This window comes from Bombina bombina, chromosome 6 (genome assembly GCF_027579735.1).
Source record: "Bombina bombina isolate aBomBom1 chromosome 6, aBomBom1.pri, whole genome shotgun sequence".
NCBI classification, from domain to species: Eukaryota; Metazoa; Chordata; class Amphibia; order Anura; family Bombinatoridae; genus Bombina; species Bombina bombina.
Window position 1 is genome coordinate 1,044,063,717 of NC_069504.1, and position 15,151 is coordinate 1,044,078,867.

Genomic DNA, 15,151 nt, shown 5'->3' on the forward strand with positions numbered 1-15,151 from the left:
ACTGTGTTGACTGGTCCTTTAAGCAGGAAAGGACATATAGAATACTACTATGCATAAAAGGAGACATATCAAGTCTGTATATACACATATCCCTGAATTAGATATAGGGGATGTGTAAGAATTATTCCTGATCCAAAAATAGGACCAAATGATTTCATAGGAGAAAAGCAATACAGACAGGCTGTGGCAGACCATTCGCAAAGAAATATCCTGTATTGGCTCAAAAAGGGTTAATAAGAAGACAAGTTTAGTGCACTCTCTATATGAGCACTATAAATACACTAACCGCTACAGGACTAATTAAAAACAGTCATAAAACATTACTACAGATATAGCAAGTTGACTAGAATATGCAATAGACAAAAAAAAAAAACTAATTGGAATTGAGGCCTCTCCTGTACTCAAAACACATCTAGAGTTAGAGTACGATATTTGAATCCCCTGACTTTGTGAAGGGACTGTACTTAAAGGGACAATGTACCCAAAAAAATTTTTTTGTGATTCAGATTGAGCATGAAATTAAGCAACTTTCTAATTTACTCCTATTATCAAATTTTCTTCATTCTCTTGGTATCTTTATTTGAAATGCAAGAATGTAAGTTTAGATCCCAGCCCATTTTTGGTGAACAACCTGGGTTGTCCTTGCTGATTGTTGGATAAATTGCATCCACCAATAAAAATGTGCTGTCCAGAGTACTGAAACCAAAATAAAGCTTAGATGCCTTCTTTTTCAAATGATAGCAAAAGAACGAAGAAAATTTGATAATAGGAGTAAATTAGAAAGTTGCTTAAAATTGCATGCTCTTTCTGAATTACAAAAGAAAAAAATTGGGTACAGTGTCCCTTTAAATAGGGAAGAACAATGGCAGATATAGTAAGGGATGCCTGCACTTCTAAAAATTTGTACTGACCAAAAAATACATACAATACTACTCCACAGTGGCTTGTTAATGTGACTGTCCCAGAATGTTACCCAGAATTTGTAAAAATCATCTTTAACAATGAAGCCCTGTTAAGGAAGAGAAAGGCTTTAAAGTGAAAGTTCAAACAAAAATATAGCGGTTAAAAAATGGACCACAACCTCCATATATCATGCATACAAAAAGGTGTATTAACCCTTAAATAGCTAAAATGACTGAGTGTAGCCGTGTTTAGTACCCTGGCTATGCTATACTAGTTGGAGTATCTGCTTATAGCTTATGGGCTATTTGAGTGCTGAGTAGCAACTTACCTGTAAAAAGCATCCCTCCACTGATCTTATCAGCAAAATGTCTAGCAGGACTGAGACCCCTTGCAGATTAATTCAGTAGAGCCCATGCAATGCTTGTACAGGTACAGCAGAGGATATAAAAGAAAATACTTTAATCCCACAGGGGGAGGCTAAGGACAAGTCCCTGCAACACCTGAGGATAGTTATGGCTGAAATCCCATAGGGAGATACTGCACACATAACCTTATTCCTATGTCCCTCTATCATTCAGCTGCTGTGAAATATCTTCTGTGAACTAGCTGTAAAAACCTCCATTCTCAACCTTCTCCTGTGTAAGACCAAGAACAGAACTGAGGAGAGGCGGGCGCAAATTTAAGATCTTGTGTGTGTTCTTGGCTGCCTCCTAGTGGCAGGAATTTTATCCCACATGTTATGGAGCTCTATTGACTCATTATACAGAAGAAATAAATTGTATAAATATGCTTTTTCATATTTTTCTCCACTTGACAGTAAAGGGCTCCAATGCACTTTTATATATGTATACATTATTTCCCCATCTGGTACACAATAAGTTAACTACATTCCATGACAATCACAATACACCACTGATATTAAAACCTGTCTTCAGTCCTCCCTAACAGGCCAGATTTTGAGGATATCTGAACTAGAGCACAGGTGAAATAATCAGCCGATTAGTAAACATGGTTATATTACCTGCTCTCACCCAAGGTAATCCTAAAAACCTAGCCTGTTACGGCGGCCTGAGGATAGGTTTGAAAACACGTGGTCCATATAATAGTTAACAGGCACCTACAGTTTTCCTATACAAATTAGTTTTGTCAACATGGCCTCACTTCTGACTTATCCATGTAGCCAAAAGCTATGACCATCATCTAACCACAGACGGCTGTTCTAAACTTTCAACTCCATTCTCTGTCCTCCTGCACCTCCAACTCTCAAAGCCACAGCCCAGATTACTTCAGGACTTAAATGAATAAATGAATACAGTTAGAAAGAATCAGTCCTTTCCAACTCAAAACCTCACCTTTTACCTACACCCTTTACCAATGAACACTTCTACCCTGTAAGAGATAGGAGTGTGAAAACCTCATCATCACACAACCTTTCCCCTTGACTACTTTCTTGTTCTTTCACCCCAATTCCTCTAACTTTGCTCTTATCGCTGGCATATTTCCTAATCCATTCAGGCATGCCCTAATCACACCCATCTCTCAACCCCACAATTCCTTCCGTTAACAGTCTCTGCTTTCCTGTGCATCCAAATTGTTTTTGTAGGTGTGTGCGCGTGCGTCAGTCTCTCTCTTTAGATATATTAAATACAGGAGTAAAAATTCAAAAGGCAGCAAATAAACTTAATATAGTAAAGAATTGTGTGAATTTATTTTGCATTCATTTTGTGTTTGTGAAGAATAGTCATTCTTACCTAAGTTAACTTGTCCAGACAAATAAACAATGGCAATATCATAGCCCATAGTGGCACCACCATTATATTTAGGATGCACCACTATATGAGAAACTGTTAATGTCTGTTCCTCTGGATCAATTGTATTCTGGTCATATTCTCCAGCAACGACAGTCATGTGGCTCACTTTAATCCTGAGGAAGATAAATAGAAGTCTGTTATGGGGGGGCATAGAAAGCAATATCAGGTGATCTATGAAAGAGTGACTTACGGATGCACAGGATACACACAGTGCGCAGCAGTCACAACTACACTTCTTTGTACAAGGCTCCCACCACAGATATGTTTATCATAGAGCCGCAGAGATACCTACAAATCAAAAAAGTGGAAACATTTATCCGGATAGACCTTAAAAAAAAAAAGTGTGATATTTATGTTGAATAATCAAATTCTCTACAGGTTCTGGTAGCTAAAGAAAAATATTGTCAGGAGAAAGAAAATCTGCTACTAGAAATAGGCAGACCAGGTTACTGTACAGGAGTTTTATTTCCAGTCAGTGCAAACTAAAAGGCCAAATTGTCAGGATATCTGAATTAGATCACACATGAAATAAACTGATCAGTAGGTAATCCTAACAATCTAAAAAAGGTGCATCTCACAGCGCTGAACCAAAATGGTATTCCTTAGAGCTCCTTAGGATAGGGGTACCTAGCTAACCCTTATAAGTGAAAATCAGAAAATCCTAAAATCCAATGGAGTGCCTTGTGTACAAGGCTAAGGAAAAAAATGCTAGTGTAAAACTAATAGACCCATTTTAAATATTTAGTTACCAACAGACATAAGAAACTTATTTAAAATAACAAAAACTTATTAAAATAACATAACATGCTAAACAAAAATACATCAATGCATACAATATTGGTATTGGTATTAAGAAATACAATATGGTAAAAAAAAATCCCTAAAATGTATTAAAATTGTACAAAAATTATTGTAATAGTACACGTAAAATCAAAAGCAATATCCTGGTATGGCAGTTTTGGAGATTGTTTGCTTGGAAATCTATATCCAGTATGGGTATTGCTTATCCAATGAAAAATGTTTGTTTATAATGAGGAGTGTCTTTCCATTCTAGATATTTCCTTAATCTGATCCGTTAAATTGGAGACACCTAATTTCTTAGAGGGTGGTGTAGTCCTTCCCAAAAAAAAAGTGAAAAAAGTTGTGCTACAAATTGTGCAAAAAATGTGCTAGTTGAAAAAAAAATATAATATCAAAATCAGTCAACTGATAAACAAAAAAAAGGGGATGGTAAAAAAAGTGGGATTTGCTGTAAAAAAATGCAAAGAAAAATATATATTTTTTTCAACTAGCACATTTTTTGCACAATTTGTAGCACAACTTTTTTCACTGTTTTTGGGAAGGACTACACCACCCTCTAAGAAATTAGGGGTCTCCAATTTAACGGATCAGATTAAGAAAATATCTAGAACGGAAATAAGACGCTCCTCATTATAAACAAACATTTTTCATTGGATAAGCAAAATCCAAACTGGACATAGATTTCCAAAACCGCCATACCAGGATATTGCTTTTGATTTTACATGTACTACTATTACAATCATTTTTGTACAATTTAATACATTTTAGGGAATTTTTTTTACCATATTGTATTTATTAATACCAATACTGTATGCATTGATTTTTTTTGTTACATGGATCCATGTGTTTAGCATGTTGTTCTAATATGTTATTTATTTATTTTTTGTTTCAAAAAGCTTTATTGAAAGTAACAAGAAATGACAATGGCAGAAAGGTAATAGCATCACATAAGAATCGTAAAGCAGTACACTCCATTAAATCAGAATTTATATGGCAAAACCAGGGGATAATTATTACCAAAAGCTTACAGGAGGAAGTTAGATGACTAATGTCCGTGATCTTAGGAGGAAAACAGTTCGTGCCTCCATTGTGTCTTATCCTCTGCAACCTGAGGGGGCAGTGTAGTGATGTATACCAAACTCTGCAACATGCATCTCAAAAACAATAACAGCATCAATCAACTCAAGTGCTTTTGTGCGCACCTGTACGCTAGAGTCTGACATGCAACATAGGGTTCAGTGCATGTCAGCAGTTAGTGAAAAGGGAAAAGGAAGGACGATAGAAAGAGAGAGAAAGAGAAAAAAAAAAAAAAAAGGGGGGGGAAAGAGGGGGGGAGGGGATGTTCCTTCATATCTTGTGACTATCTGATCAAAGGCTTCCAGATTTCCTTCATGTACTCATGTAGTTCTATTTTGTCATCCCTTATATACCTGTATCTCTCCAAAGTCAAGTACCTGTCCACTCTACTTTCCCAGTCTGAGTGTTGAGGTGTTCGGGTCGTTTTCCAGTATTTGGGGATTAGGGTTTTAGCACTGTTGAGCATTATATACAAGAGGTGTTTTTTAGGTTTTTCTACTAGCTTAGGGAGACCATGGAATAATAGGAGGCTCGGATTTCTGCTCACCCTGACATTTAATTTGGAGTCAATCGTGTCTAAGACAGAATTCCAAAAGGGTTGGATCAGATCGCACCCCCTCCAACATTTGCCATCCGATTTCTTATAGAATTTTCTAATTCTTTCTGGTGTCAAATACCAATGAGACAAATATTTAGTTAGATTCAAGGATTCCGGCTGAGACAGATGCCTTAGTGTGGTTGTAAAATATTTTATCCCAGTCTGTATCCGTCAGTTCCCTATCCAACTCGGTGTTCCACTTTCTAACAAACGAAGGCATGCCAACTTCTTTATGAGAAGACAGCAGGTTATACATAATTGAGATTAAGTGTCTTGGGGCAGATGGAAGTAGACAGAGTGTTTCCAACCGAGTAAATTGTCTTGTAATGTAAATTGCTTTTTTAGTAGTGCTTAAGTAGTGTTGAAGTTGTCTGTGATGATACCAAGTGAGAGGAACTCCCGATTGCTGCAATTCCTCTAGGGGTTTCAATTTCCCATCTAGGAGTAGTCTATGAAACATTGTTTGATCTAGCTGTGTCCTATTTAGATTTATGTGATATGTGTTCGAAAACGGGATGTCGGGGTTGTGTGTAAATGGAGATAGTGGTGAAGGGAGGGAGGAGATATGCGGGTGTTCGACAAGTGTCTTATCCCATTGTGGGAAGAATTCACTAAGGAAAGGGTAATGAAAGACTATGTTTGGCCTATTTTTACTAGAGATCCAGATCAATGTTCCCGGGTTCTGTACTCCTAAGATCGTGCGTCCAATTTGGACCCAAATCTTTTCTATTGAGTTAGTGCACCATTCCACTTGTGTTTGAAGGTTAATTGCCTTTTTATATAATAGGAGGCATGGTATGCCTAATATGTTATTTTAATAAGTTTCTTATAGGTCTGTTGGTAAATAAATATTTTAAATTATATGTCTATTAGTTTTACATTAGCATTTTTTTCTTAGCCTTGTACACAAGGCACTCCATTGGATTTTAGCATTTTCAATCCTAACAATCTGGCCTGGTTGAGTCTTGAATTGAGGAAAATAAAAACCTGACCTAGTGTTTTTCAATTCCCGTCTACAAAAAAAAAACATAACAAGCCCCTGATGGCCTGTTCTGCAGTTCAATAGATTTTAACAGTAATATCAACTGCATTAAAAAAACAAACAAAAAAGTTTAAATCTGGGTTGGTCCCTTAAGAAATGGAGTCTAGTACCATTGTTAGATATTTTTAATTGGGAATGGTTTCAAGCAAACTGCACATTAAAACTGCAGCACAGCATCTTCATTAGAGTATTTTCTTATTGCACATTGATGTCCCAGTAACAATAAGCAAATAATGCAGTAACAAAAGTCTAACATTACAGCATTAGTGCCAGATTATAATCAGAACATAACAGTGCAAATAAAATGTTCTAACACACAAGTTTTTCTATCACTGCAGTGCACACTATTGCTTTCATGCAACTATATGTATACTTCATACAATGGGGTTAAACACAATTGTGGTACCAATGTAAAAATGAAACTTTAATGATTCAGATAGAGCTTGCAAATTAAAGTTTCCAATTAAGTGCTATTGCATGGTCTTTTTATTATGCAATTCTGGGTATTTAATGGTCCTTTAAAGTCAGCTCCAAAGTAATAATGCACTCATGGGACCTAGCTAAAATCCCGCTGAGCTTATGTCTATAGTTACCAATCAGCAGCTAGCTCCCAGTAGTGAATTGCTGCTCCTAAAGCCTACCTAGGTAAGCTTTTCAGCAATGTATATCAAGAGAACAAAGCTTAAAAAAAAAAAAAAAAAAAAGTAAATTGAAAAGTCTTATAATTAATCACACTATCTGAACCATGAAAGTTTTTTTTTTTGTTTCATACCATAATATTTATAACAATTATTGACAACAACTCAAGTTTAATTTGCGTGTTGGTAATTTCACTATTAAAAGGGACAGTCTACACCAGAATAGCTATTGTTTTAAAAGATAGATAATCCCTTTATTACCTATTCCCTAGTTTTGCATAACCAACAGTTATATTAATACACTTTTTACCTCTGTGATTATCTTGTATCTAAGGCTCCTAGGAACTCCACATGCGTTAGCACAGCGTTATCTATATGAAACACATGAACTAACACCCTCTAGTGGTGAAAACCTGTCAAAATGCCCTGAGCTAAGAGGCGGCCTTCAAGGGCTTAGAAATTAGCATATGAAACTCCTAGATTTAGCTTTCAACTAAGAATACCAAAAGAACAAAGCAAAATTGGTGATACAAGTAAATTGTTTAATAAAAGGACATGCCCTATCTGAAAAATGAAAGTTTGTTTTGGACTAGACTGTCCCTTTAAAAGTCTTTGTTTATCCTCTAGAAAAGGCATTTCATATGGTATGCAAAGAATTGCCTCATTTCCTTTAGCAGCCGTTTTCCACACCCCCTAGAAAGTCGGGAGAGATGGAGACCGCATACTGCATCTTTAGAAGGGACATTAAACACCTTGTTTTTGGGTAAAAACTGTACTTTGTTCCACACTCCCTATTTGATTTCCACAGTTTACTTTTTGCTATCTAGGCAGTGTGGGACAAGCACAATTCTACACAAAACCAAGTAGTGTTTTATGCTGCAGAGTTCGTGACTTACTATGAGCTGTTCACATAGATCACTAGGGGCTTATTTACACTCTGCCTCTGATTGCTAACACAAAGGAGACCAAACACATACTTAAAGGGACGTTATACACTAGATTTTTCTTTGCATAAATGTTTTGTAGAGGATTCATTTACATAGCACACTTTAAATAAAAAAAATTTTTTTTAAAAAAAGGATAGTTTTGCTTATTTTGAAAAAAACATTGCTCTGATTTTCAGACCTCTAACCAAGACCCAAAATTTTAGGCGAATACTGACGTATACCTACTCCAACTTGCTTCTGTTTGTGTAAAGGGTCTTTTCATATGCAAGGGGAGGGTGCTATTTCCCACTTACAGTGGATGTTCCAGTAACCTTTTAAACAGATCTAAACTGGAAGCTTCTAAGTTTTTAAAAGGTTTTATACCAGTATCTGTTACATGCAGTAATATGAAAATTGATGTATACTGTCCCTTTAAGACCATTATCAAGCAGTGCCTACCTGCAGTACTCTGTATTTGCAAAGCCCTTTAAATTTTGAATAACTTTTTTTTAAAAAAGTTCTTACAATATATGTAAAGGAAATACTATAAACATGTAATACAATGGAACAGTTTCCATAATTTTAATATTGAAAAGAAAGTAGATACAAATAAAAAAAAGTGGAAACATTTATCTGAAGAGAGACCTTAAAAAGAAGGTCTACAAAAGAGGGAATTCAGCACTCTAATATTATGCTTTATTAGCACACACTGAAAAAAAAAATAATATATCCATCTTTCAATGTACAGAACTTACCAACCCCATATTAAAGAGAGACACAGTACATCTGAGGCACTTGATACAGCCGGCATTAGAAAAACATTAGGAACATTATTGATAAAATACAGCATCAACTACAACTAAATATGTATGTTATCTGTAATATCTAATATTTTTCTAATGCTGGCTGTATTAAAGGGTCATAATCGAAAAAGGACATGCTTTAATCTGTTAGAGCATGTAATTATCCAACTATCAACCATGGTATACTGTGTAACTCCTGAAAAGGTGTTAAACACATAGTAGATGTTCTGCTTGGGACCTGCAGTGCACTGCAAGTGCCAAGCTGAACCTGCCACTGATCTAATCAGCAGTGCTAGTTGCACATCTGATTGAATCAGCAGCAGGCTCAGATCATGACCAGCAGGGCCACGAGCAGAGCATGTATTGCGTGTTTAACACCTTTGCAGGGTTAAATACACAGTATACCGAGGTTGATAGTCAGAAAATGACATGCTCTAACGGAATAAAGTGTCTCATTTTCAACTATAATAGCCCTTTAAGTGTCTAAGATGTTTATGTCTTAAAGCGGGTTAAGTCCTGAATGTCAGACGATGGTGATTTTGTTTTATCAGTGTGTGCTAATAAGGTAAGATATTTAAGAGTGCTGAATTCCCTCTCTTTTGTAGTACATCAATAAATACCTAGGTGTCTTCTTGTCAATATATTTAATATTCAGGATCTGCAGTAGATATGAGCACTCTGCAGTTTTGTTCACTGCTGAATGAGATTTTGTTATATGGCCTTTTCCGGAGTCTGATTTCAACACACTAAGAGCTGTGCAAATCTATATCTTAGCGTGTTTCACTTTCACAAGATGAAATCCAGCTCAGTAAAGAGCCAATCGCCATAAGAGGCTGCCTTCTTTCACATCCGGATAGTAACAAAGCATCTAAATGCAGATACCTAATCTGCACCATTTTTGCAATAAGAGTTAAGGTGGTGACTTCACTCCATTCTGCTTTAATTGTTTCCATAATTCATTTACATTTTTAACCACTTACCGTCCAAGGCTGACCCCCTGGAACAGCATTTATTCCGCCAACAATTCTAGGGAGTCCTGTTTTTTCATTGGTTCTAGTGGTGAAGAGAGACCCACATTTCTGCTCTGTAAAGAGATAAATTAGAAAAAGAAAAAAAAAAGGTTTTAGTGCCACATGTTGCTGCGGATCATTTTGTTGGGGGGGTTTGCTGCCTCAACACATTTCTACAAATGAACATGGCTCTGTTGGAAATCTCTCTTGCAACAACCAAACTTTCTGTAATTAAGTACAGGTGGCCCTCGTTTTACAACGGTTCAATTTACACCGTTTCAGAATAACAACCTTTTTCCCAGTCATGTGACTGCTATTGAGAAGCAGTGCATTTATTAAAATAGCCAGTAGGTGGAGCTGTCCGCTTGTGTTGCAGCGCAGCCAAGCAAGCTGAAATTAATCAGTTTAACCAGACCTGAGCTATCGAGCAGATTTCAAAGGAACAAGATCTTCCTGTCTATAAATCAGTCCAGATTGGAATGCATAGAAAGAACTGTTTGCAGAAAAATGCACATGAAGTCTGTGTTGTGTGATTATTTTATTAGGTTTATAATGCTGTTTAGCAAATGTTTTTGTTCATTTAACTTAGTTTAATTATATATTCTGTGTTGTGTGATTATTTTATTAGGTTTATAATGCTGTTTAGCATTTAAAGTCTTCATTTCAAAGCTTTTAAAATAATGTATTAGGTGTTACTTATGACAATTTTGAGAGGCACCTGGAACCTATCTCCCTCACTTCCCATTGACTTACATTATAAATTGGGTTTCAATTTACAACGGTTTCGATTTACAACCATTCCTTCTGGAACCTAACCCCGGCGTAAACTGAGGGCTACCTGTAGTAATTTGTATACTTATTGCTACATATGAATCTGAATCAGTCAGATCATAAACCTTTTTTCCATTACTAATGTTTTTTGCTTGTTTCAGCTTTATTTCTAGTATAGTTGCAACAATACAATCAACTATCAGATGAATGTTTCAATCCGATGCAGAACTCAATAACAGAACAGATATTTTACCATGCAGGTAAAAGAAGCAAACAACATTTTTTATTCATTTATGCCTTGGTACCAATAAGATTGTGTGCATATAGCAGCATATCCCCATTTGTATCCTGGGAACTGCAGCCTCCTGCTGTAACAGATGTCACCACTGCCATTAAATGCTGCCACAGGTTAAAGGGACAATACATTGTAAAATTGTTTTTTCCTTAAAGGGACAATCTACTCCAGATTTTTTTATTGTTTAAAAAGATAGATAACCCCTTTATTACCCATTCTCCAGTTTTGCATAACCAACACTGTTATATTAATATACTTTTTACCTCTGATTACCTTGTATCTAAGCCTCTGCAGACTGCCCCTTTATTTCAGTTCTTTTGACAGACATGCATTTTAGCCAATTGGTGCCCTCTCATAAGTAACTCCACAGGCGTGAGCACAGTGTTATATATGTAGCAAACATGAACCAATGCCCTCTAGCTGTGAAAAACTCAAATGCATTTAGATAAAAAAGGCGTCCTTCAAGGGCTTAGAGATTAGTATATGAGCCTACCTAGGTTTAGCTTTCAAGTAAGAATACCAAGAAAACAAAGCAAATTTCATGATTAAAGTGAATCGCTAAAGTTGTTGATGCCCTTTCTGAATCATGGAAGTTTAATTTTGACTGGACTGTCCCTTTAATGTATTTCTAATGACTTGTTATTACAAGCTGCAGAGTATAAAATGTATAAAAATAGCATTTTCAGGTTTGTTTGTGTATATGAAATAGCTGGTTTTGCGCTTTGAAACCACAGCCTATTAAATTGGGTTGAGCTTGCAGGTAAAACTAGATCTCATTATGTTATCACTGTGTACAGACGCATGCTCCCATATCTTATATTTGTCTGTAAACCAAAGCTCAACACTTAGAACAATGGAAATTGATAATTTTATTAGTTCTCTTCTACACTCTACTGGGAGTGTAATCTCTTCTGCTGACTGTTTATATAGCCTGTCAATAGCCTAGACAGGAAACACACAATAGGTCCAGCAGCCAAATGATAAACAGGTGCAAGCTAAAAGGAGCCACTGGCTAACCCCTTAATATCACAGTCCATTCAAGAAATATTATTCATGATTATTCATGCATATAATCACATCACATCCTGTATGACTTAACCTTTTAACGCCGTTATGCCGTTCTATTCTGTCATATTTACACTGGGCTTTAAAGCCGTTATGACGGAATAGAACGTCATAACAAACGGCTGTCCTGAAGCCTTCTGTGCTTCAAGGACTTGATCGCGGTCTGGAGGGCGTTCCTAGGGTTGTAGGGACGCCCCCCAGATGCGATCCAATAATTGAAATCTCGCGATCGTATGCACGATCGCGTAGTTTCAATTTGTCTACATCGGAACAGGTGTTCCGATGTAGACACTTTAACCCTGTCATGAAAGGGTTAAATAGCCAACTAACTATGTCAATAGACACTCCCATTCACCTGTGCACACCTAAGTGTAGCACCACCTAGTGGCTATTATAATTCATGACATACAAATAAACAAAAAATTAAAAATACATAAACTGACATAACGTAGCAGCATTCCACTTTCAGCAAAATTCAAAATATGTTACCCTCCTGACAGTCTAACAAAAGATACATTAATATTACATAATACAGTTTATTACACAAATTCAGAGGAAAATAGATCAAGTATGTAACATTAATGTATCTTTTATTAGACTATGTCAGGAGGGTAACATTTTGAATTTTGCTGAAAGTGGAATGCTGCTCCATTATGTCACTTTATTTATTTTTGTTTATTTGTATGTTATGAATTATAATAGCCACTAGGTGGTGCTACACTTAGGTGTGCACAGGTGAATGGGAGTGTCTATTGACATAGTTATATGGCTATTTAAGTCATACAGGATGTGATGCGATTATATGCATGATTAAGGGGCTGACCCCCCGAAACGTTGCAATTTTGTCTCTGGAATAGCCTAGACAGGGACAGTCAACAATTGTTATTGTTAAAAAAAAAGATAAATAATGCCTTTACTACCCATTCCCTAGCTTTACACAACCTACATTGTTATATTAATATACTTTATAACATTTAAACCTCTAAATGTCTGTCTGATTCTAAACCACTACAGTCTTATCACATGAATTTTTTTTGTTAATCCATGTTGGCCGTAGAGATAAAATTGTGTTCTCTCCTGTTTAGTTGTGGCTGACAGAACTAATTGGCTAAAATGCAAGTCAATATATAAGAAACAGCCATGTGATCAGGGGGCTGTCAGAAGAGGCTTAGATACAAGGTAATCACAGAGGTTAAAATGATATTGATATAACCATGTTGGCTGTGCAAAACTGGGGAATGGGGAATAAATGGATTATCTATTTTAAACTATAAAAATTTGAGTTGACTGTGCCTTTAAGTATAGATGTGGATACCACAGGCTAAATGAGCTATTTCAAATGCTGAAAAAAAAGGTAAATTAGCTACCTGTAAATTTAATACACTCCAGCATAAAGCAGGAACTGGGTGAATGTTAAAAAAAAAATAGGGGATATTGTGAAATTCTGAAACTTTTTTTTTGCCATGTTGGGTGGGTTGGATAGAGGAATACTCAACATTTTGTGCATTTTTAAAATGCATCTAATATCTATATGGTTATAAATGTAATACCTTCTCCTATTCCATATACTATAGATATACTATAGATATAGTTCTTTTATTTGAATATAGGAATAAACTCCTAACTGATGCTAAAATTTGGGACAATAAAATTTGTGTTTAAAACATTTAGAAAACAACTCCAATGCTACTAATTACTATGCATGCTTTAAAAAAAAAAAAAAAAAAAACAGCTACATATAAATGTTTCTGCATTTTATATGGTGATCTCTCATATTACAAAATTTCTGTAAACTTAAGTTATTTTCTAAAACTGTTGTCTACTAAAAGAAGGGAGGGCCAATTTATGTGGGTACCTTACAGAAATAAAAAAGTGTAACGGTAATGTGTACAACAGCTAAACACAGCTCTAGCACAGAGTGAAAATGGGTCAGCAGCAGGATACAAATATCAACTTAACAAATTATCATTCTAATTCTTTTTTGCAAGATCTATAAAGGTTTGCTACATAAAAGGGGCAGGATTCTTGCAGGTTCTGGTAACTAAACTCTCAGGTGATGCAACAGATTCTGCACAATTTTACAGAAATAGTACGGCTTAATAATGAGTTTTCCTGCACTTCCCCTGTGTTTTCTAGATCTGGTGCAACTAAATCTCTTTGAAGCAACACAGTATTTGGAATTAGACCTAAAACATTTTATAACTGGACTAACCTGTTCCTTTAAAAAAAAATGCAATAGTGCATTGGAATATTGGAGCAAGAAATACTTAATGGTAACTATGTTTAGCGCATAGCAGTGCTTCAGCATTTTAAATACTACAGCTGCTCAGATAGCTAGTGGGTCTTTTTTGCCAAGACGTATATTGCAAAAATGTGTCTACTCAAACTGAAAAGCACCCATGTGCATTCCAATTTTGGCTGGAATGTCCCTTTAAATGATTGAATACATTAACTCACCTTTATTTCTGATCACACTTCTCTGGAACACATCTGAACTTGACGACATAGCACACAACACACCTGTAGGAGTTTCATATGCAAAGATAAATATTAGGGTGTATGAAAAGGGTAACTTACAAACTCAAAGAGAAAATATTCCTATTTGTAATGCAACTACATATTGTACAAGGATTACTCCAGAATCACAGACTAAAATAAATAACATGAGCTGTATGCTAAACCTTAAAAGGTATTAAACATAATTGGCTTTCATGTAAATATTGCCTTTGTTCAGCATTCCATAGAGGTAAAATAGATTATTTTGTAACAGGGAGGGTTTTAAGATTCTGCAAATTGCTGAAAACACCTATTTATTTGCAGCACTTTTGTTACGTTTTCTTTTTAGAGAGCATGAGATAAGCTCATTTTCTATACAAAAGCAAGATGTGTTTTATTGTCCCTTTAATAACAATACAACTAGGAAGAATACAATTTCCCTTATTTATTATGTGGTGCACAAATAATCATTTGGTTAATGGTAACAATACATAATTTGAGTCATCTCACCGCATGACAGGAGCACTGCCAATATCAGTGACCCCCAGGAAAGCATTGTGTGAAAGCATCTACACCAAAACAGAAAAAAAAAATAACTTCATTTGCTTGCAGTTTAATTACTTCTGGTATTTGTTACAAATTGAGACCAGGTGGAGGCAGCAGGGGGTGATCAGTTGTTGAAATCAGTAAAGTCAAAATTAAAGGGACAGTCCACACCAGAAATTTTATTGTTTAAAGGGACACTGAACTCAATTTTTTTCTTTCATTTTAATCAACTTTCTTTTTTACTCCTATTATCAATTTTTCTTTGTTCTCTTGCTATCTTTATTTTAAAAGCAGGAATGTAAATCTTAGCAGCCAGCCTATTTTAGGTTCAGCGCCATGAATAGTGCTTGCTTATTGGAGGCTTATATT

General features: G+C 35.7%; 1 protein-coding gene across 1 annotated transcript in view; it reads right to left on the minus strand.

The window, feature by feature from the left end:
• OVCH1 (ovochymase 1) overlaps positions 1-14,246 on the minus strand; it is a 173,544-nt gene extending 159,298 nt beyond the window's left edge. Inside the window, exons 1-4 of the mRNA XM_053719672.1 lie at positions 14,198-14,246; positions 9,580-9,683; positions 2,905-3,002; positions 2,655-2,827 (exon numbers count right to left, since the gene is read on the minus strand). Of these exons, the coding sequence (XP_053575647.1) occupies positions 2,655-2,827; positions 2,905-3,002; positions 9,580-9,683; positions 14,198-14,246 (424 nt within the window). The remainder of the gene's footprint in view (positions 1-2,654; positions 2,828-2,904; positions 3,003-9,579; positions 9,684-14,197) is intronic.
• Positions 14,247-15,151: the final 905 nt, after the last annotated feature.